We start from the raw sequence: 24,680 nt of genomic DNA, 5'->3' as shown, positions 1-24,680 counted from the left end.
TTTCATGATTCCACAAGAGGAATATGGTCTAGGTTTAATTGGTTAGCAGTTGATGTTTGCAATTCTATATCCTATGTCCCATTCCTACTGTTGCCTTTCCCCCTCCCCTGCCCCAAACAACCCCCCAAAGCCCCCCCCTCAAAAAAAAAAAAAAAAGGAAAATTTTGAAGAGAAGGACTCTCTCTAATTATAAGGAGATGAATATAGAGAATGAGAGAGTAGGGTGTATCTCACAATTTTGAAGAGAGAGAGATAATGGAAGGATGAGGGCGTGCCACATTTGAGGGCTTTTCTCTCTTTAGAAAGTCTAATATGGGAGAGAGAGAGAATAAAAAAACTAGGAGGGGCGTGCCCCTTAGAGAGAGAAAGATGAACTTTCAAATGCGTACAAAATGAGAGATTGAGGGGGTATTTATAATGTTGAGTGTATAGATGCTTTAGATGTACTTTAATCTTGACCATTGAAGTCCAACATCCATAGCTACAAAGAGACGCTTGATCCTAGCCCACCATCCATGATCTTGCCTTTTTGGGAAAATGTGGTGGAAGTTCTCTTCACCTCATCCTCTCTTTTGGAAACAGGTATTAGACTAAATATGGCATGGGTTGTTGATGATTGGCTGCCTAGATCCCCCCTCATAGGTCCTTGGGAGCTTAGAAAAGCATACCCTTAAGAAAAGTTTCCTTTCTTAATCGTACTAGATTTAGGCTAGGAAATGGGCTTTGCATCAAGTTCTGACTGATCTCTAGATTGGTCACTCCCCTCTTAGGATATCCTTCCCCATCTCTTCTTACTAGCTACAAACCAAGATGCACTTGTTGCAGACTATGTGCAATTCAGTGGCTCAGGCCTTGTTTGGACCCCCACTTTTAGAAGAAACCTCTAAGGCTAGAAATTTATCTCCTTCACCTCCCTTCTCCAAGCCCAAGCTCCCATCTTTAGTCCCCGCTTGTGACAAGATTCCCTCATGTGGCCTCCAATCCCATCTAGAAACTTTTCAGTCTCCTCATTCTATAATTTTCTCCTACCTAACGTCAACCCCCCCCCCTCCTCAACAAAACATGGTACTTTCCTATCCCCCACAAAGTTCAAGGCTTCATTTGGATACTCCTCTAAGGTAAAACTCTTACCTTGGACCAACTTCAATGCAGAGGCCTTTCTCTTCCCAATAGGGGTACTCTCTGTATGTAGGCAGAGGAAAATATTCCACATCTTTTCATCCACTGTGAGGTCTGCCTTGCTTTATGGTCATCCCTTCTCAAGCTCTTCAGCCTCCAATGGGTAACTCCTCCGACCCTCTCAAATTTCTTCGAATCTTTTTTCTCCCCCCCTTTCCTTAAATATGGGAAAAAATTGTGGCATTTCTCTGTAGCAGCTTTGTTATGGAGTCTGTAGCTTGAGCGAAATGCTAGAATCTTTAGAGGAACCCTCCGAAGCCAACAAGCTATCTTTGAAACCATTTCTATCCTAATTTTTCTTTGGGCTAGAACAATACAAACCTTTGTTGCCATCCCTATCACTCATTTCTTGACAAACTGGGAATGCATTATTAACCTATTCCCCCACAACAATAGACCTTGCCCCATTTGGCTCCCCCCCCCCCCCCCCCCCCCCCCTCCCCAACCAACATGTTTTTTGAAACTTAACATAGATGGCTCCTCATTCGGGAATCCAGGCCCTGCAGGTATAGGAGGGCAGCTTGCAGACCCAAATGCTACCCTTTGGACTTTTTGAATACATTGGAATCTAGGATTCCATGTCTGTGGAAGTGTTGGCCCTATTGGAAGGCCTCAAATAAGTGGCTTCATTGGGGTTCCTGCCGAAGGAATTATAGTTGAGTCAGGCATAGTCCTCTGCGCAACTCACTAGCGGGACCTTCCATGGAGGCTCCACTCCATTTCTGAACACATCGACTCTCTATGTTGCTCAATGCCACAGGTCACCTTCAAACTAACCTTCCGGGAGGCCAACTCAGCAGCTGACCGCCTAGCAAAAGAAGGAGTTCATCAACGCCAAGGTGCAATGATCAACCATTGGTTACCCCCTCTATTCTCTTATCTTTTTCACCATTACTCTCTCCTTTCTGAACCACTCTACCCCTTTTTCTCTCTCTTATTCTCTCGTGAGCTTTATGTGGCCCAGAAGCCTAATACTCCTTCCCAAAAAAATAAAATAAAATAGAATTCGCTATTTCCCTCCCCCTTCTATCCTATCTCTCTCACCTTTCTTCTCTTCGTCTTCTCTTTCCCAAATTCTTATCGTGCCTTCCACCCTCTTATACCCTTTATTACACCCCCTCTTCTATTCTTCTCCTCATTCCATGCCTTGCTACTACTATTTGAGAGCACAAGTCTCTAAGACACCATTTTCACCTCCTTCCCCCTTGTCTGAGAGCATGAGGCTCTCGGCCTCTGCTACACCTCTGATGAAACATTAAGGTTGACTACCCTTCAAGACCCGATGAGCAAAGCAGGCAACACCCTGCCCATTTGCCTACTGCAACCAAACGTCAGATGCCCTCCACACTTGTATCAGGTCCAACAAAATTATCCTCGAGCATCTAGAAAACCTGGTCGACTACTATCTTATGTGTCTGCTAAACAACACTTATTTTCCCTTTAACCCTCATCCCGGTTTTATTCTTACTCTTGTTAGTGTAAATTGTAAAGAGGTTAGCTCTTCTTACACCTTTACTCCTGTTGTAATAGTGTTCACAACAAAACCTTTTTGAGAACTTTCTCAGAAGTATCTTTTATTTTGTTTTTTTCTCTTTCTCCCTTGTGAGCACTTCTTGTTCTTTCTGTTTGTTTTGAATGTAATTTGAGCACCCAATATGTGGGACGACGTTGATAGTCTTGTCTTCATGTAATTACCTCTTTTTATGAATGCAAAAGTTAACATTATTAAAAAAAACACCTTTATCCTCCTTTTTTAATAGCCATAATTCACTCTAATTTTTCTTGTATGGAAATACCCTCGCTCTTATCATATAATTGAACTTAAAACCAAGTTGGAGGGCATACCTTTGAGGTAGTTTGTCAAAAATTCCAGCTAAAATCAATTTTGAAACTTCCCTCCATTTTATAAGAACATGTGGGGCTAATCAAATTATGTCACGTAAGCAAGGTAGTTGAGTGCATTATTACCGCATATCATTGGGGTTTCAATTCTAATTTCAAACGCTATGCCCATGCCCTTTCTAGAAGGCTCACACATGTGCACAAACCACTTGCTTTGCACATTTAACGTGTGCCAAAATTAATTTTCTCAATTTTCAGAATTACACAAAATCCAATATTACAACATGCCCCCCATCATAAAAAAATTAGTCTATGACCAAAAGGGCCACCATGGGGAATGATGTCACCCCCACGTCATCACCAAGTTGGGCTGACGTGGAGCTCCCTTGGCCCCACCAAGACACCCATTGGCCATTTGGGTGTTTCGTGCGGTCTTGGGGGGGGTCTTTCCTTAATCATCGTTTTGCAAAAATAATTTTGAAAAAAAATACATTTTCTTGCTCAAATAATCCCAAAAAATGCCTAAAAATCCACAAAAATAATTTTAATTACTTTCCATCAAAATAAACCATTTTCACAATGTTTAAAAACATTTCAAACGGAAATTAGGATCTTATGGAGTTGAATTAAGAATTTGAACACTCCACTTGGTTAGACCTAGAATCCTAAAGCCATTGTTTTAGTATGACCCAACAAACTCATGACCCACAATGTATAATTAGAGTTCATGATATAGCTTATCAAAGTCAAACCAATGAGTGATCCTAAATCCCCAAGTATTAGTCGATTTCAGGTGCACTCCCTAAAGGACATACACACACAAGGTACATGGGTTCCTCCTTGGCACATGTGCATACCTCTTCTCAATGGAAGAGTCGGCTTCCCATGCTTTGCAACTATTTATGCACATGCTATGAGAAGGTTTTAAGAGTCGGATTTAGTTCAATGCCCTCAGTTGGCCCTAACCTTCCCATGTAGGGCTAATCATCGAGCTCATATCATCATCAACATAAAATCACATCGCCTTGGCCCAATCATTCAATCACGAGGCCCAATCAAGCTCAATAGCAATAACAATAACTGACCTTGACTCGAGGCAACCTTGAAACCTCTCGGTGCCTCTCATATATAAGAATTCTCCTCATGATTGTCCTAGGATATCTATTACTCTTGGTCCCATCTTGCCAAGATCCTAGAGTCATGTCGCTCTTTTCACTCCCATTGTAGTCAAGAGCTATAACATGGTGTTACAAGGCCTTGAAAGGCCACAACTCCGACATATTCACTAGTTATTCAAAATTTCAAATACATGAACGTTTGTTAGAGCCCATATCCCCAAGATAAATGACCATGCATCAACTAGAAGGCTTAAATATGTAATGGTTATGAATGCCACTGACCATGCCAAGCTCACCATAAAGGCCCACTATTGCCATCTTAATGTCAAGCCCAATCACATAACTTTTCCTTAACCTTATTTTGCAATTAATGCCCACCTCATGATAAATGATAATAAACATAATTTATCTGGCATGACAAGTCAAGCATTAAATAGTTCATCTGCCTCCTTTGTGTAAAGCCTAAAAACGTCAGTCGACACTTCATTTGACCATATTACCCTCTAAAATACTAGTAAGCTCAGAGCGTTCCAATTTAAAAATGTCGTTTACCTCTTTTAGAACATTTGTTATTACATGTGAATTCCACATGACCATTGCGATGCTTAATCCCCAGGTTGAACCTCTTCTCATAGATACCTTCGTTCTTCTCATAGTTCCAAAATTCTAACGCGGTTGGGACACAACTGATTCCGGTGGCAGGTCGGATTGGGACTTTGGCTTTACAAGTCTTGCCTAACTTCTCCAAAAATATGAAAAATTGTGTAAAGTATCTAAAAAGTTCTTAATGATTAATAAACATTGAAATATATCAACAAAAGAGAGTTTTGAAAAAAGAAACATTATCATAAGGTATTGGGAATCGACAAAACCTTAAGCATAGCACTAAGGGTGGAAAATTGAAAACATGCATTTTGGTTTCTGGCAGATGGTAACCCAAAAAATTGTTAGAACAACCAAGTCTTTTATGAGTTTCTCAGGTTTTGACGAGTCTTCATGAGAACCTTTTATCATTGTTATTTTGTCCAAAAGGACTTGGAATACAGGCATGCAACCAAGTCTTCTAATTGGGTTTTCACTGTGAGCACTAGCAAACCTAAGATAAGTTGCAATTTGGAGATTGAAAACTTCGAGTTAGTATTAATATTGTGAAGAAGTTGCTTTCTTTCTTTTGGAACAAAGGTTGTCTTATCATTTCTATTTGTTAAATTATTGTATGTACCATTTATCAAGAATAGAAAAAAAAATGTATACATTATATCATCCTATTGACAATTTCGGAGAAGCCTGTCAATAGCCAGTACCATTCAGAAAAAAAAAAAAAAAAAAAAAAAAAAAAAAAAAAAAAAACAAAGCTTGCAAAAATCCAAAGGGGTATTCTTGAAATTATTTTAACTTGAGATCAAGTATCACTTTCTTAGATGGGATGAAATTTCAAAACTTAAAAGTCAAAACATCTTGCATGTGGTGTCTGATAAATGGGAAGGCCTCGGTCTAAGTGCATTAGAAATGTTGAGAACGCTCTTGCGTCTAGAGTTGTATGGGGACAGGTGGGTATTCAGGAGTTATGCAAATTTGGCAGGGCTTGTGAGCTTGGAGGAGAATCTGTTCTATGGGAGGAGGTTAGGAGTGATTTTTTAGGTCGAAGTGTAAGGATAGGTTTAGAGTTAAGGTTTTGCACTGATGCTTTGTATGCCTTGAGATCTGGTTACCATATCTAACTAGCCAACTTCTATGCCTAAAGCATTGGCAAGGGATTGCAGAGGGGTGGTTACTTAGTGAGTTGGTGCTTGAGTTTGGAGTAGTTTGAGGCGCTATGGTCCGTGCTCATTTGCCTATAGGGGTTCTTCCTCCCACATGAAGTACTTGACTTTTCTTCTCAGTGGCCCTTGGCTGGGAAAACATTATGGAAGGCCACGGTAGCCGCTACAATTTGGTCTCTCTGGCTAGAAAGGAACAATAAGATCTTCAATGGTGCTTAGCTACAACAGCAAGCCCTCTTCCACAAGATTGTCTCACTAACGACCTTCTGGGGCCTCTCAACACAAATCCTTCTCAGGCATCCCTTGAAATACTTTTCTCCCTCAATGGCAAAACATCCTTAAGCATAGACCCCCCAAACCCCCTAGATTTAGTTGCTGGCATGCACCACGTGAGGGCACCATCAAGCTGAACTTCGATGGCTGCTCCTTAGGTAACCTTGGTCCCTTAGGCGCAGGGTGCGTTTTTAGAGACAGCCAGGGCTATGTCCTCTTTACTCTATCGGCACATCTTGGAAATTTCGACTCCCAATATGTAGAAGCCATGGCTCTCTTACTAGGATTGAGAAACCTTAATTCCTCCTGAGGCTCTACATTGATAGTGGAAGGAGATTCTTCTAATACCATATCCTGGGCAAGAGGCTTGCCCCCCCCTCCCTGGCAATTGTCCTCAATCTTTGACGAAATCTCCCATTTATGCAGGGATACCGGCGTCTTATGGCAGCATACTTGGAGGATGTCCAACAATCTAGCAGATCTACTGGTGAAAGAAGGAGCTAGCCTACACTCGGTCTCCCAGACTAGGTCCAACTCCTTTTTTGTTCTGGACCTCAGCCATCTCGACTCCTAGCCTAGGTCCAACTCCTTTTTTGTTAGGAACCTCAGCCGTACAGTTTAGGACCTCTCTCATCAAGAAAACCTTTGCTCAGATTTTTGTATATTTCCTTGTATACCTTGTACCTTGGGCACTTCTTATAAGCCTATACTGATAAAGGAAGACTAATGTATTTTTTACTGTTAGCCACTCAGGGAGGGCGTGCTTACAGTCTTACCCCTTGTAAACTCCCATAGCAATACAATGTTAACAGTTCTCAAAAAAATATGAAAACTCGACAACATCGGTTAAGTTTCTATTAAATTGTTGCTTTCCTATTGGAGGAAGTGGAAAAGGAGGTTCATGTTACATTTGCATATCTGGCCACTTCGGTTAGTATGTTGATGGTGGCCCAACATTTAAAAACTTGATATTTTAGGGAGTCAGAAAAGATAGTGGGTCATATCCCCTTGCCTTTTCTCCGCACAATCAGTGCTTGGTATGATTTTCTATATATGTTTGAAATGTGCTCTCCATTGTGACATTTAGTGGGAGTCCTCATTGGCTACGTGCCTTGTGTGTGGAAGATATCTTGGTGATTGAGAAAGGATGGTTACTTTGGAAGATATCTCGGTGATTGTGTGTGCCTCTAGGAAGAAAGACAACAATTTTTGTAATTGCATGTGCATTAGTGCTGAGTTTTTTTTTTTTAATTTTCTCCATTAAGTGTTAGCATTGAGATGTTGAAAACTGATGAGCAACATCATGATCTAAAAGGGCATGTTCTAGATGCAGTTCCACATTCACGTTATGCAAAGAAGATGCTAATATACAACCAAACTGTGAACTTGACACCAAATTGTAGAGCACGAGAGGGATCTTGAACCTCTCCACTTCAATGGTACCTCACAAGGGAAATGGTGATCTAATTTAAATTTTGAGGTAGATTACTCAAGAAATTTGTTGGTTGACAGGCACTTTTGACTCGAATGGGTTAGAAGCAAAAGCCTGCATGAAAGGCCTCTTAGTTTCTCCAGTTTTTCTTTGGTATCCTAATCATGAAAGTTGGCTCCCTTAATCACCGTCTTCGGGTGAGGCAAGAGGCGGTTTACCGGTTGAGACTGGCAAGCAGTATGGAAGAAGTATTAATTATTGCACATGTATTTTTTGTTTCACTTTCTTATGTGAGCAATGAAGTGAATGGAGAAGGCATGAACCCTGACCTGAAAGTTGGGAGATAGGCCCTATCTTGTGGGACTGTTTTCCATTCTCATGCGATGCATCTCCTGTTCGTATCCTCTTGATTGCATCTTTAATTCCACCAGACCTCTAATTGTATTAACAATTAAAGGAAAGGCAACCAAAAAAAAAGACAAAAGAAAACTTAAAAAAAAGAACCACACTATTGTTTGTCTGCAATTACTCTTTTTTGTTTTTGCTTTTGATTTGTATGTGCGTGAAAGCTATAATAACTTCCTCAAAAAAAAAAAGCTATAATATGTAAAAACGCATGATGACAATTGTTATTATATATTGCTTCGTGCTCGTTTATTTCCACTTGTGTTGTATTGATATTTCTTTCCTTCTATTTTTCTAGTTTGATTTCCTCTTCTTCATGCTTATAAATCTGAATGGGGTGGCCTTGATATAGATTTTTGTTATGAATTTGTGCTGCATGCATTGTTGGATGATGCATGACTGTGATTGCTGGATATAAAATTCTGATTTTTGGCTATGACTCCGTCATTTGATGAATTGTGTTTTGATAACATATGGTATGCAAGTATGGTCAACATTATAAAAAAAAAATAAAAAAAATGGTACGCTCACTTCTGTATATGATCTTATTCTTTTATTTTTGTGCTCAGCTTGTTGCAGCTTCTGATTGTGCTGGTGCACTAGATGTTATCGACGACTTGCAACATCTACTGGTAATTCTCAGGAACAATGGACAACTTCTCTTTTGCGAACTTTCATTGTAAAAGACATCTCCATTTCTTACTGGGAAGATTCTCATGGCGGCTTTTTCTGTAGTCATTTGTCGTCATGCTTTTTTCAGTTGGACTAATTAATGCATTACATTTTTTGTTTGTTTTATTAGCTTGCTTTTCTTTCAGTTTTTTTTTTTTTTTTTGAAACGGTTACTATGAATTTCATTCACCAAGGAAACAATATTACAAAGGCATTATGATTGGGGTATGGGTGTAACCATTAACGATGATTGGTGTACACCACCCTTTGCAAGAGAATCAGCTTCAGAATTAGCCTCTCAAAAACAATGATGTAACTCAAAAGAACCACTCGCTACATAGAATTAATTTCTTCAAATAGGTTGCTAAGTCTCCATGGTGGCTTTGTCTCCCCTTTTGCCCAAGCAATAACATTGCTTTAATCACCTTCAACAACCTTATGGTTGTTGAACATTGTGAGCACTTTTAGGCCCTCCAGCAAGCCTCTAGTCTCTGCCTCACTCGCTGTTGTTGAAACACAGGGACCAGAAGAAGTGAAAATGTACCCCTATGATCCCTAATGATACCACCGAAGCCTGCACGGCTGGGTTTCCATACGAACTACCATTAAAGATTAATTTGAAATAGTTTTCAGCTGGGGGCAACCAATGTACATGCCCGATTTGGGTGCGGAACTGTAGTTTAGCAACTTCAAGAGAGTTCTCGATAACCTGCGACTTGGGGATGAATTTGCAATCCTTATTGATGGAGAACCATTCGGCTGCCATTGCTAGGATATCTACAGCACTGTTTGTTCCTTCAAATATCCTCCTATTTCTTTCTCTCCAAATATTCCACACAATACTCACCCATAACGATCGCCATAGAGAACTGTGCCAGTCTTTGATGTACCAGCATACATCCATTCCTGTAGGATTGTTGTTGTACTCTGAGGTATCGTGATATCTAAATTAATCAATTTTCTGCACCAGTCCCATATTGCTTGTGTAAATGACCAATGTAACAATATATGGTCAACACTTTCATTGTCTCTCAAGCACAGTCTACAGACATTTATTAAAATGAATCCCCTCTTTCGAAGATTTTCAACAGTTGGCGATCTATTTTGAATTGCCACACAAAGGAACAATTACACAGATTTGACTGTAAAGTCTCCCGATAGATTAAGGTCCCACACCAATCTATCTTCTTTAGCTGGAGGTCTCCTGTGCCTTCAAACAATGGTTCAACAATTGTTAGTAGAATCTGCCCCCTCGTAACCCTCTCGCCGAGGCCAAAGGATTAGTAACTTTAGAAAAGACCTCAGGGAAAGAGTACCAAAGGGCGTAGTTTCCCACCCATTTATCGAACCAAAACAAAGTTTGATCACCCTTATCAACTACCTTACGACAGTGTCAAAGATAAATAGGACGGCAATAATCAATCCCTTTCAAAATACTGGAAAATAACGATTTTGATCTTGGGCTTTTAATAAGACCAGTTAATACAGCCACACCATATTTCTCTTTGGAACCTCGCACACCATCTTTAAATGTTCTATTAGCTTGTTTTTCTGTTAATCTTTGTCGATGAATGATCTAGACGTGTTTTCTTCTTGTTGGATCTGTTGATAGCATACACCTTTGCATAAAATTCTTCAGGATCTTTTGTGAAAATATATAAAATGCATATCTCTACTGTATTTTTATAAGGTTTAAGACATTCTGAGATCATGGTGTACACAATTGGATACCATTTTTATTACTCTTTTTAGTGTGAAAATTGAAAAATTATTTTTAGCTAACATGTTTGGATTAGTAACTTACTTGACACGTCTAAATTAGATAGTTGAAGCAAGTTTTTCTTTGTGTTGCAAATACCACTGAAAGTATTTTTGGAGTGGCGGTTGGACTTCTCAGTCCTTAAGTTGATATGGGTTTTGCCCCCAGTTTATCGTCATTATAAGTCCAAAAACTAACTTCAATGCTTATCAAAGAGAAAACTTTACTATTATGAAAAAAGTGTGTATCATGTTCTTTCTCAAATATTCAAATCATGCCCTAAATCTGAAGGTCCCAAGAATAGAATACCTGGACATTTCATTTTCTTTTAACAAGGGAAAAAGGATTTCATTAATTATAAACAAATTTAAAAGCAAAATGGTGAAGGGGATAGGGAACCATGCACATCAGCTGAATTCCATACTTCAGGAGTTAGAAATTGCACACTCCAGGCACTTCCCTTCCAGATATGCTAACATTTGCGGCGTTTCTTCTCTAGGAACATGGGATAACTTTTTAATAGACACATTGATGCCCACTTCCTTATTTTCTATAGGGGTACCTAACTCATCCCTGAACTATATAATGACATCAAGGGAACTCTATCAGCCATAATTAGAAAACTCTCTTAAAGATGCAGAATCCTAGTTATAATCTTTTGGTACCTTGGTAGATCTGTGTTCCTACATCTACTTAAAAAAAGATAATCCATCTACCAAATGACTCTTCCAAAACTTGTTGGACTTGGATTTCCTTTAGAATCTCTGTAACAAATTTTTTAGGTATTGTCGAGGGGGTTGGACCCACTAATCTGGTGATGTTGAAAGAACATATTGTTGTCTCGCCGTTTTTGATAGGATTATAGATACTGAGGTGTTGAAGAGAGTTGTATTAGAGCATAGACCGACGTAACCATGGAATTTGCGACGACAAGAAAAAAAAAAAGTGCAGATGCTTATTTGTGTAATTTGGAAATTTCCTGAAGCAGCACTGAGTGGATCACGTCATATACCCACTTATTGGGGTCAAATTTCTTATGGGATTTGGATTTGGATTGGGATTGGGATTGGGATTGGGATTGGGATTGGGATTGGGATCGGGATCACAGAATCATGAGAAATAGGATGCTCCCTATGGTAAAGATTGCGGTTCATACACCCTGAATTCTAGGGATCTCGATCCTAAAAATATATTGAAATTTATTGTATTCGACTACATAATATGTATTATACAAAATTGTACGAACTATTGAGGGATTAGACTTATGAGCCACACTATGAAGCTGTGGGAGAGAGTAGTTGAGCAAAGACTAAATCGTGAAATGCGATTGTATCAGAAAATCAGTTAGGTTTTATGCTAGGGAGGTCAACTGTAGAAGCCATTTTCCTACTTAGGCAACTGATTGAGAAGTTTAGGGTGAAGGGAAACACCTCCGCATGATCTTTATTGATTTAGATAAAGCATATGAGATTTAATTTTGTGGGTGTTGGAAAAGAACTGAGTTACCAGAGGCTATATTAACATAGTAAGAAATATGTACAAGAGAGTGTTAACTAGTGTGCAGACAACTAGTGGAGAGACAAGTGAGTTCTTACTGACAGTGGACTTATATCAGGGGTGAGCACTGAGCTCATATCTCATTGTTTTAGTAATGAACGAGTTAACCAAGTACCTACAAGCTGAGGTACTGTGGTGTATGTTGTATGAGACTCGAGGTGCCGTCATCGCAAAGTTAGAATTTGGAGGTATGTTCTAGAATCTAAAGTTTTTAAAGTTATTTGAACTAAGATAAAATATATGGATATATGGAGTGCAAGTTTAGTAATAATGGGAGTATAATTGAGGAAGTAGTTAAGATATATCTAAAAGAGATTGTTGTCGATATCTAAGGTTGATAATCGGGAGAATAGAGAGATTGAGGAAGACGCTAGGCATATGATTAAAATTGAATGGGCGAAGTGGAGATGTGCATCTGGAGTTTTATATGATCGCCGGATACCATTGAGACTGAAGGGGAAGTTCGATAGGATGGTTGTAAGACCAGCCATGCTTTATGCAAGTAAATATTGGGTAGTTAAAAAACAACATATCCATAGGATGGGCATAGCTGAGATGGGGATGTTGAGATGGATGAGTGGACATAAAAGAAAGGATAGAATTTAGAATGGATACGTACTAGGGAACTTAGGTGGGGCTTCAGTAGGCGATAAGATGAGATAAAGTAGACGTAGGTGGTCTGGCTATGTGCAGTGTAGACCTAATTACATCTCCGGTTGGAGGTGTGATTTAGTTCAACTGAAAGGCTCTAAAAATGCAAGGGGAAGGCCCAAAAGGACATTGATCAAAGTAATAAGAAAAGATATGGTGACTTTTGATCTTACTAAAGGTATGACCTTTGATAGAGAAGAATGGAGGAACAAGATTCATGTAGCCGATCCCAAATAATTGGGATAAGGCTTGGATGATGATGGTGATACTATATAGTATGTATTACTATATCATACTACACTGCTAGCATATATTATACTACTATCCTATAATGCCAGTATACTACATCCTGTTGCTATACTATATTGCTAGAGTATATTGTAATATTAAGGATCTGGATCCCCTGTAACTTAGGATCTCGATCTCTAATAAGAAAGGTCGAGATCCCAAAAATTAAAAATTGCGGACAAATGATATTCTCTTTCCTGAAGCATAGGAATGAGATTCCAAAGCGGAATTGGCCCTTGGTTGGAAGACCCCAGTAACTATGGTTTGGCCTGATTGGAGTAGGGCTATGTCAGAATTTTATGTTTTGAGAATTTTGAGAATTTTGAGTGATGTGTGCATCAACCGGAGAAATGTTGTCTTGGGTCAGCTGGTTGATAAAATTCTTTGCAAGATGGAGGGTTAATGTGAGGATGGTGTGAGCTTTGCATAATTTGAAAGGATGTGGTTTGCAAGAAGAAGGGTCAAATAGGTGTAGTTATTAAAGAGATGTTTATGATAGGCAGACTACTTCTTGAAGTTCCTTCTCTAGTGCTAGACTATAAGAATGGATCCAACACAAGGAACTGTGAGAAAGTTGTGAAATTGAAATTTTATTGAAGTTCTAATAAGAGAAAGTGATGGAAACGATTCACTTGGCACATGCAATGAAGGCTATTGAGGCTCTCCTCAGTCAACACTTGTCAGTCATCTTTTCTCATTTCATGTCTAGGTATCTTGATTTTCTTCAAATTTAATGATATTTTCATGAAATTTTGTTAGAAGTGGTATTCTTTTTAAAAAATGTTGTTTTTTCTTCTTTTTGTTTTGATCATAGAATGTGGAATTGGTACGGGGACTTCCTAGAGAGGTTGCTCATCCTAGTATTGTTTCTGTGGAAGCGTGACTAATTTCATACAATAATGGAATTTCTTGAATTTTTACTTGGTTAACTGGCGATATACATACATAATCACATACCCAAGAAAATCGCCTATATTTAACACAAACGTGCTCATATTTTAGCATAATATATAGATATGTATGGTCTATTTTGTTGGCATCCTATATCGCTTCTTTGCCTCAAACTTGTTATATGCATATGTTTATGAACACATGGGCAGGTATATCTTTTTGTATGCATGTGCATGCATTACTTTGCATTCATAAATATATTCTCATACACCAGCACATGTATGTTCAATATGCTTGTATGAAGTTTAATTGTTGTTAGTTCTTAAACATACAAGTTCATAAAAATTTAGTATGGATGGACTGATGGAACTAGGAAGAAAGAAATTTATTTTAATTGGTTTTTTTATTTCTTACTAAGACTTGAATTTGTTGGATAGGATGGTGATGAGCTCACTGGTTTGCATTGTTTCCGTCACCTTCGTGATCAGTTAACAATGTCTTCAGATGCAATAAATAGGTATTTCTCTTGGAGTCTTTTATGCATGTGAAGACACTTCTTCAAATAATGAATTGGTGTTTCTCTTGGGGTCTTTTATGCATGTGAAGACACTTCTTCAAACAATGAATTGGTGCTTGGCTAGGAATGACCTTTACGTTACTACCTCTGCATGATCTGAGACTATGTTTGCCATTGTCTTATTTCCCTTGTATATGTTCATTTTTTTTTCTTTTTATAAGATGGAGGAGCCTCACTCTTATAACACTTTAATGCTTCACCAATCAGCTTCATCCTATTTTGTGTGGACATTAACCGATGGATGACTGTGTACATGTCCTATGCTCGTGTCTCTAACTGCAAGTCTTTTTCTCCTTTTCAGCCTCGGGTATTTTTGTCTTATGGGCGGTTTACATATACATCAAATTCTACTTATTAGTTCTATGAAGTCCATTTTTATATTTTCTGCTTATACATAACATGTGGTTTGGCTTATTCATTCTATAATGTTCACTTCTATTTTTACTCTGTCAAAGCAAACATAATATATGCTTCTAACTAGTTACTATTTCGTTTCCCCTTCACAGTTGCTTTCTTTTTTGGAATCTAATTTTGTGCACCATATATGTTATTTCGTTCTATATGGCTTCATGTAATTGTATCTGTTTGTATTGATTTTAATTTCTTTTCTCAATCCTTGCCATTATTGTATTGACTGAATAGTATTGACACCTTGTATTATTTTGAAGGACTATCTTGAATGACACATAACATTATGATTTTACATTTTGTTACTCATCCATGACAAAGTAGTAGTAAATCTAATGTGTCTAGCTTGCCATTTGACTTGTGAAATTCGTTCTTGTAGCATTCTTGCAGCAGAGTTTTTGCGGGCAGCAATATATGATGCAAGAGAACTGGATCGATCAATTTTATCAAAATTGCCAGTTAAGACTGCCGATCTTAGCAATGGCAAAGAAGAGGAAGTAAGTGAATGAATTTTTGAATCAGTTCTCATGGGATAGAATATGCACTTCATATCAATAAACTTTATTGGCCATCCTTAGGATTGTATATTCTCTTAAGTAAATAATGGATGTCCAATTTACTTCCAGTGTCTTGAGTCTTGACAAATGAGTTTTAAGGCCCTGTTTGGATGACAATTGACTTTATCAGGAGTAGAATACATTTTCTAAAATAGTAAAATTAATTTATTCTCTATATTACTTGCTGTATATAAGTAAAATATTCTGTAGGTGTTTGGTACCCTGGCACAAAAGTCTACATATTGAAAATTGGCACTGGCCTTCACAGTGAAAGCTCCATTGTTCTCCATTTCAAACTCTACTCTCTCTAGTTGTTCTCTTTCTCACTTGAACAAACCCCACAAAAAAACCCCAATTTCTCTCACAAACTCTTCCACCAATTGTACGTTCTATTTTCAAAAGGTGTTGCAAATTTCTGGCACCTGAGAAACCAGTGCTGATCTTCTTGCCCTATTCTCCTTTATTTGTGGGTTTCGATTCTTTACCCAAGTCCCTATTAAATGCAAAATTGGGCAGATCACTGCTCTCTGTAATGCAAAATCACGGCTATGTTATCCTTGTGATGCAAATTTGCCTAATTTTCCCATTAGAATTTGCTTGAAAGTTTTATAGCGAATATCTGGACCAAGACCTCTCAAGTTTTTTAGATTCAGAAAAGAAAAATGGCCAAGTAACAGATGGTCTTGATGGCTTAAATTAGAGGAAGTAACAGGACAAGAAGCTCGGTTTTGATAACAGGGAGCCAAGGTTTGTTGACTTAGAGGGAAAAGAAGGCTCATACTGTTCAGTGAAAAGCAATAATAGAAGTAGAGAGAGACAGAGACAGCGAGTCCTGGAAAATGCTTGAGACCGGAAATGGGAATAGTTGCAGGGTAGGGTGATTGATTGATTGATTGATTGAGAGAGAGAGAGAGAGAGAGAGAGAGAGAGAGAGAGAGAGAGAGAGAGAGAGAAAGGAACTTTCGTAAATGCAGTCGATCATGGAGAACAGTCAATCATGGCCAAAGGTCTCCAAACACTTCTCCCGCCGGTCAATAGTCATAACCGTGACCAAAGAATGGGAACTCAGTTAACTGCAATGAAAGGTCGATGAACAAGGTTAGCCATGGTGAAAGATTGGGACTTTCTGTAAAAAGTCTTTAAGATGCTTAACCTCACTCATAAATGCAACTAAACCATCTTAATCACGGTTAAAGGTTGTTCAAAAGTTTGGCCACCAAAAAATTAAGACTTCGGCTCAAACCTAGGCCTCAACCTCAGCCACGACCATGGCCTTGTTCAGATCAGCTGCCTGGTTGCACTTGTGCGCGTTTGTAGTTACCCGAAGTGATTCGGAAGCTGAATCGATTTAGGAATTGGAAGCACGGAATAGCCGCCAGCTGGAAGATTCTTGTTTTTGGAATCGGCGTCCTCAAAAGAGGAATCGTGGGGGACGAGATTCCTATGCTTAGGAATCGAGATTCGACCAAGATACGATCAAGATCCCCACATAGATGGAATCGAGATTCTTAGCTCTTTGGAATCAACTATATGGAATCCAGATTCTGTCATTTATGGAATCGAGATTCCACATCTTTGGAATTGAGAGAAAACAAAGAGAGAATCACCGCATGTCTCAATGCCATTCATTGATAGACATGCCATACATGCATATTTACATGATTTATATTTCTAACATCTTGGAGTTGCAATCTCTCCATTGGATCAATACAATGCATACTTTAAGAATCAAGTAGAGAACGTGGACCACCACATTGGTTTCTAGTGGTCATTTCATACCAAAAACGATGATACACCTTGTAGCTTGAGATTGAGTGTCTAGCTCGAGTAGTTTGATGCCTTTAAATATTCTAAACATCACTAACCAAAAAAAAGTGAAAGAGAAAAAGGGGCCCCTAGGGGGGGGGGGGGGGGGGGGGGGGAGGGGGAGGAGGGAGGAGAGGAGTAGAATTTCGGTAAATGTGGAAACTAGTTTCAACAAGTCTGGAATTGAGATTCCCCATTTACTGAATTGAGAATCAATAACTATTGGACATGAGATTCTATAAGTGTTGGAATCGATATTCTTGAAATAAGGAATCGAGAATCTAGACTTCATAAGAAATGGGTTCCGTGAAGATTCTTAGTCGGAATTGCCGAATCGGGGTTCAGATTGGGAATCAAGACCTTCGGTGAGAGATTCGGGTGACTATGATATATATATATAGAGAGAGACAGAGAGAGAGAGAGAGAGATTTCATGCAACGGTTTTATAGTAATATCATGAAACACTATTCCAAAACCATGCGAGGGCGATTTGTTTGATCTCAATTTTTAAACATATACTCTTTCATTTTGATGAACAATCACAAAAAAGAAAAGAAATGTAAACACACCCTAAACAGTGTTTTTAATCCACTCAACATAGGCCATTCGTTTGGTGAGATGTTTAGATCTAAGACTTAGCCATCTATAAAATTTAGAAAAGAAAAAAATTCTTCTTTGTTATCATTAGATAATCAATTGTAAAAAAAATTGATTTTGAATTCCTAAGAGCCTAGATCTTAAAATTCATTAAATGGATGATCTAGATTAGTTGTTGAATGGGTACTCATTTTGCTTTATCTAAGGCGCAAATTGTTTTTTTTTTTTTTTTTGGAATTGATTATTGGGATGCAAGTTTAACAATAAGAGGAGTAGAGACGAGGAAGTAGTTAAGATTGACGACGAAGAAACACCAAAAAGCGCATGCTTTTTGATATTTGGGGTTGATAATCCAACAAAATGGAGAGATTAAGGAAGATGTCGCATGTAGAATTAGAGCTGAGTGGGCATTGTGTAGATGTGCAACTGGAGTTTTATGTGATCACCGCATACTAATGAAGCTGTAGGGCTAATTCTATAAGACAACTGTGAGATTAGCTTTGCTTATGGGGGCGGAATGTTGGGCGTTCAAGAAAAAATATACCCATAGGATGAGTGTACTTGAGATGAGGATGTTGAGCTGGATAAGTAGTAAGACAGAATGGATAGAATTTGAAATAAATACATTTGGAAGAACTTATGTGTGGCTCTAATAGGCAATTAAGATAAGAGAAAGTAGACTTAGGTGGGCTAGCCATGCGCAGCTTTGGCCCAGTACAACAACTGTTAGGAGGTGCTAGTTAGTTCAAGTGCAAGGCTACAAAAACGGCAAGGGACCCCAAAAGACATGGTTGGAAGTAGTGAGAAAAGATATGGGGACTTATGGCCTTACTGAGGGTATGACCCTTGGTAGAGTAAAATGGCGGACCAGGATTCGTGTGGCCAACCCGAAATGGTAGTGAGCCTTATCCCAACCATTTGGGGTTAGCTAAATGGATCCTGTTATTTCATTTTGCTCTATCAAGGGCCATACCTTTAATAAGACCACAACTCCCTATATCTTTTCTCACTACAACCATCCATATCATTTTAGGCCTTCTCATGCCTTTTTAGAGCCTTCCACTTGAACTACATCGCACCTGCTGATCAGTGCTGTATTGGGTCCACACTGTACATGGCCTGCTTACTGAAGTCTACTATCCCTCATCTTATCACCTATTCAAGCCACACCTAAGTTCTCTCGAATGCATTTATTTGAATTCTATCCTTTCTTGTCTTGCCACTCATTGATCTCAACACTCTCATCTCAGCTACACTCATTCTATGGGTATGTTTCTTGACCACCCAATATTTTTTTGAGATATAGTTAACTTATGTATTGCTGTAGAGTGTTAGAGTACAAAGGAGGGGTTCGAGAGTACCCACAAGTTGGGTGTATCGGCAAAAAATATAGGTCAAGAGATCTTGTACAAAAAATTGGACTTATAGACCTGTTCGATTACAAAAGATATACTTGTGAGTTACAAAAAAATTGGGGCTTATAGATTTGCCCAATAATAAGATCTGTGCTAAGGTGTAACTAGACTCCTGTACGCCCACTATGGTCTAGAGCAAAAAAGGAGATGGACCGGGCAAGGTCTTCAGCATGGGCCCTAGCTCCGTCTTTTGCCAGCAAATCGGCGAACTCGTTGGACGTCCGCTAGATATGCTTTCATAAGATGTCCATATCCTTGCAAATGTTAGCAATCTCATCAAAAATTGAGGAAAGGTACCATGGATGTGGTGAAGTGCCTGCTGCCTAGGAGATGATATTTTGGGCGTCTCCTTCCACCAGCAATTGTGAACTCTTTGAAGCTTTTAAGACCCAAGAGCAGAGCCATGGCTTCAGCATGCTGCGAGTCTTCATGGTCCAAGTGTTTAGAGTAACTAAACAATATGTTGCGATGATGGTCTCGGAAAACACCTCCGATGCTAGCAGGGCCAGGGTTCCCAGAGAGCAACCATCGAAATTAAGCTTAATGGCGCGTTTTGGAGGTGGAAGCCAGTTGTTGGGTCTTTGGAGCTTATGTGGCTGGAGATATAGGATATTTTCCCATTGGCTGAGAAAGGTGTTTGTTGAAATCCTTGAGAAGGCCTTGTGGTTAGAGGCTCAGAAAGTTACTAGGGTAGTAACCTTGTGGAAGAGCATCGAAACCACGTTTTTGTGAGCTTGGAAGACCCTCGCATTCCTTTCTAACCAGATGACCCAGATGGTAGTTGCAATTGCAGCCTTCCACTATGCTCTACCGGCCTTCGGCAAATGACAAGCGTAGTGGGAGGAGAAAAGAGCCTTGACCGAGGGTGGAGTGACCTATTGAAGGCGAAACAACTGTAGCACTTGGCTCCACAGGTCATAAGCAAGATTGCAGTAAATGAAAAGGTGTGGATTCGATTCCTCCTCATTCATGCACATTGCACATCTATTGGGGATCGGAATCCCTTTGTTTGGAAGCTAGTCAACTGTGAGAGCCCTTTGAGAACAGGCAATCCAGTTGAAGGTCTTTACTTTTGGAGGAGCTATGGTGGACCAGACCTTGGAAAGGACAGAGATAGGATATAGTGGGAAGGTAGGGGGTTGAATAAGTCTTTTGTAAAACGAGGCCACTGAGAAGGGTACCAGATGGAGTAAGGGTCCAGACTAGAGAGTCCCTCACAAGTGGAGCTGGGAAGATGGGGTGCAAAGTAGCCGAAAGTGAGAGGAAGAGCCTAGTTTCCTCTTTGGCCCTTTGACAAGACCATTTCTTCTGATATGGTAGAGTCTTTGTTAGAGGCAAGATGGTAGAGGAATGGAAAGAGGTCCCTTAGAGGAGTGTGTCCTATCCAGAGGTCAGACCAAAAAGCACACTCTTGTACCTTCTCTAGGATGAAATCGGATGGATTGTTTGAACAGTGAGAGAGAGGAGGCGAAGGACTTCCATGCTCCTGAGGCCCTACTCGGGGATATCCTCTTGGGCACCCAAGTTTCTTCTGGGATCTTGTATTTGCTGCGTATAACCTGAGCTTAGAGGGAGTTAGTCTGGGTGGCTAAGTGCCATCGCCATTTCCCTAGTGGGTCAGGTTGTGTTTTCTTAGGTCCTTGATCTCTAGCCCTCCTTGAAATTTGGGTAGTCGGACCTTGTCCCAAGAGATAAGGTGATATCTGGTTTTTCAGCCTGTCCTGACCAGAGGAAATTCCTCATAAGTTGGTCTAGACGGTTGGCCACCGAGGTTGGCATGTGGAAGATAGACATTAAGTACACCGTAGCATTTGCCAGTGTTGCTTTGACCAGCATAGTGCGGCTAGCCAGGGAGAGGTATCTCCCTTTCCAACCTGCCAGACGCCTGTCAACTTTTTCTATGACTTGGGACCACTGTCTCTTTTTAGCTTTTCCCAATCCTAATGGTATACCCAGGTAGGTGGTGGGAAGGTCCTCCACTTTGCATTCCCAATTTGGGATGAGTGCCCTGATTTCGACATTTGTAAGTTCCACCCCCATCATCTTTGATTTATCCATATTTACTTTGAAGCCTGTAGCTACCTCAAAGCATTTAAGGAAGAGTCTCAGATTTTGAATTTCTTCTGGAGAAGCGTCTAAGAACACCAAAGTGTCATCTGTGTATTGCAGATGAGACACCTTTGGGCCTTCTGGACTGCATTTAAAGGCAGTGAGGAGACCTTCCTGGTACATTCGAGCGATTGAGCAGCTAAAGACTTCTACTGCAATGGCAAAGAGAAATGGGGACAACGGGTCCTCTTGGCGGAGCCCCCTCGAGGAAGGAAAGAACCCTTTTGGGGTTCCATTGATGAGGACCGAGAAGTGGGGATAAGAAAAGCAGCCTCTCATCCACTTTCTCCAGAGGTCCCCGAATCCCATTCTTGCCATTCTCTTCCAGCAATGACCAATCTATGTGGTCGTACGATTTTTACCAATCAATTTTGCAAATAAGACCTGGCTTCTTGGACATGTGCCTGGAGTGTAGGCACTCATGTGCCACTAATGCCCCATCTAGGATTTGCCTATCTTTGATAAAGGCTGACTGAGACGATAATATGATTAGGGAGAGGGCTTGTTTTAGCCTTGAGGCCAGAACCTTGACCAGAATTTTCTAAGAGTTGAGCAAGCTAATTGGATGAAAGTCCTTAAGTTCCTCTGCCCCTTCGACCTTAGTGATTAAAGCAATGAAGGTGGCGTTGATTGCTTTATGAAGGATTCCCCTTTGAAAGAATTCCTCAAAGAAGCTTTTGAAGTCTAGTTGGAATGTTTCCCAAAAGTTTTTGAAAGGGGCGATGGGGAATCCGTTTGGACCCGGTGCTTTGTCTTTGGCTAATTTGTGAATAGCCTTGGAAATTTCCTCATCAGATAAAGGGTGTTCAAGCCAGAGTGCCCAGTGGTCAGGAAGGATTAGGAAATCAAGGTTGGTCATCCTTGGCTTGTGGCCTAGAGGGCAGTGTAAAGAGACATGAAATATCCAAGGATGGCTGACTCGATTTCCGCCGGCGGAACCAAATTGGGGTTTTCCACCTTGATAGTGGAGATGGTATTGTCTCTTCTGTGATAGTTAGCTATTTGGTGGAAGAAACCAGTATTCTGGTCCCCTGCTTTTAACTATTTGACTCTGGAACTCTGGAACCAATACAATTCTTCTTTTTTAAGGGTGGAGAAGTATTCCAGCTTGGTTTGGGTTCTAAGGTTCAATTATGTGGCTGTCGGAGGTCTGGACTCTTCTATTCGATTTAGGTTGGATGGAATTGAGCAGAGAGGATTTGGTTTGGGAGTAGTTTCCCTGTATGGACTTGCTTCAGGTTTTGAGGAGTTGGGCTTTGGTTTGCAACCTATAACTTGCTCTAACCGAGACCTGGGTTGAAAAGGAGTTCCACCAAATTGGAATCAGGGTGGTGAGTGAGTTCTCTTGAGCCAGGCCAGTTCAAATCTAAACGGCTTTGGTCCTCTCCTGACTGCCTGGGCGTTCAGGAGAATGGAGCAGTGGTCCGAGGTGGGTTTGGGCAAAGCTAAAGCATGAGATCTGAGAATTTTTTCCTCTGAGTTCAAGGATAGAAGGAATCGATCCAGTTTTGAGAGAGATGGTTGAGAGGAGTGGTTGGACCAAGTACAACGATTACCTTGAAGGGGGATATCTTGGAGCTGATGGCGAAAAATAAAGTCCGAGAAATCATCATTCCCGAAATGGTGGGATTTAGGTTTCTCTCATGGGACCCTCTAGTAATGTTCAAATCCTCACCCAAACACCAAGCATGATGAGGTAGGGAGGCAACATGGTCCAATTCAGCCCAGAAGTGAGGCCTAAGTGAGGCTGAGTTGGGTCCGTATATGGCAGAGAATTTCAAAGGGCAACCGTCTGAAGTTCGAGAAAGGACAGTGATTGAGAACTCCCGTATATGGAAAGACTGTAGAAGGTATTCTGTTGGGTTCCAGATGACCCATATTCCCCCTGATGCCCTCGCCGCAGGCAGCGAGGCCCATTGGCAAGGCCTTCCACCCCAAATGAGGCGAATGAGTTGGAGGGTGGGCTCCGGCTGTTCGGTCTCTGTGAGAGCTAAGATCGAGGGGAGGAGTTTAAAAGTCAGGTCTTTGACAGTGTCCCTTTTGGACTCCTGTCCCAATCCTCTAACATTCCACGTTAAGATCTTCATTAATTAAGGGTGGGGTAGGAGAGGAGGCAATTCTAGCGGACCTCCTTGGAGAGGACGAGGAGGTTGTTGGTGACGGCCCCTTTAGGGGGTGTTTGTTGTATTTGATTGAGGAGAAAATTTTGAGGAGCTCCCTTTGTCCTTTAACACTCACCTTAAGCTGGCTCTATGCATCTGCATGTAGGAATTGGTGTGCTGGGTCTTCGGGGCCTTCATGTTGGAAGCCCATGACCTGATAGATTTCCTTCATTCTTTCAAGTTCTTTGTTGTTCCCATCCCCGTCGACCCCCTCTGCATTGGTATTAGCCGAAGGGGGAGAGATTGGTGCCGTTGGTGACCTAGGCGGCTCTCTGTCTGACGATATACTGGGTGTAGTTGGTGACTTGGGCGACTCCATGTTTGGCACAGAGAGAAAGGGAAGAGAATTGACAGGGTAAAGGTCTAGAGGCAAGGTGGGAAGTGATTCAAGGTTAGGGGATGAGGAAAGGAAAGGACGGTCAGCAGGTCCAGGGGTAGCAGGAGGAGCATCAAAAGTTGAAGAGGGGGAGGATGGGGGGCTGGGCGTATCATCTCGGGGTTGAGCCGTGGGAAGGGGCAGACTTGAGGTTAGGGAACTTTGGATCGTAGTAAGGAAGAAGGGGAATTGGGCATTGTAAAAGAGGGAAGGCATAATTGGGGGGTAAGGGACAAGGCTAAAGGAGCTGGCGGGTCCATTGTAAAGAGGGGAGGGATGATAGGTCAGAAAGTGGTGGGATTGGGGAGGGGGGAGGGGAAGAGAGGAATACGGTCAAGAGAAGGAAGCTGGGTAGGTAAAGTGCAGAGTTCAAACCCAGCATATGTGAACAAGGTACGGAGTATAGGAGAGATGAGGGGCGAGCAAAGAAGAGATCAAGGCCGGGTCAATGGGAGAGGGGTCAAGGGAGTGCACTGCCACTATACTGTAAGGGAATAGTGGTCTGTCCATATCACGAAAATTAGGTGAGGTCGGTGTCTTGGAGGGCTGGACGAGTCCAAGCTCTATGGTGAGGTCCAGAGGGATGAAGGACAATGCTAAGAAAGGTGGGGAGGACGGGGCAATAGAAGGTGGGGAAGAGACCAAGATAAAGAAAGACAATGCTCAGGGGTTAAAGAGGAGGAGGGTGGGTGTGGGTTTGAGAGGATGGGCTCCAGGTACTAGTCCACTGTAAGGGGGAGTAGAGGCTGAGGGCTAGAAGTTGGTGTCGGAGGAAGGGGGAAAGGCAAGGCATTCGAAGAGTTGATAAAAGAGGGTATGGGAGAGGGGGAGTGGGGGTACGGA

The 24,680-nt window shown here is 40.8% G+C and overlaps 1 protein-coding gene across 4 annotated transcripts in view; it reads left to right on the top strand.

Annotated features, from left to right (window-relative positions):
- Nucleotides 1-24,680, top strand: part of VPS54 — a 67,026-nt gene that overhangs the window by 2,565 nt on the left and 39,781 nt on the right. For all 4 annotated transcript variants that reach the window (XM_088871097.1, XM_088871099.1, XM_088871098.1 and 1 more), the window contains exons 3-5: nucleotides 8,582-8,644; nucleotides 14,268-14,347; nucleotides 15,195-15,312. In XM_088871097.1, the coding sequence (XP_088727223.1) occupies nucleotides 8,582-8,644; nucleotides 14,268-14,347; nucleotides 15,195-15,312 (261 nt within the window). The remainder of the gene's footprint in view (nucleotides 1-8,581; nucleotides 8,645-14,267; nucleotides 14,348-15,194; nucleotides 15,313-24,680) is intronic.

The sequence above is a fragment of the Amborella trichopoda genome, chromosome 7, assembly GCF_054954075.1.
Source record: "Amborella trichopoda isolate Santa Cruz 75 chromosome 7, AtrichopodaSantaCruz75HAP2 v2.0, whole genome shotgun sequence".
NCBI lineage: Eukaryota > Viridiplantae > Streptophyta > Magnoliopsida > Amborellales > Amborellaceae > Amborella > Amborella trichopoda.
The sequence above is the reverse complement of the archived record's forward strand: the minus strand, read 5'-3'. Positions and strand labels throughout refer to the sequence as shown.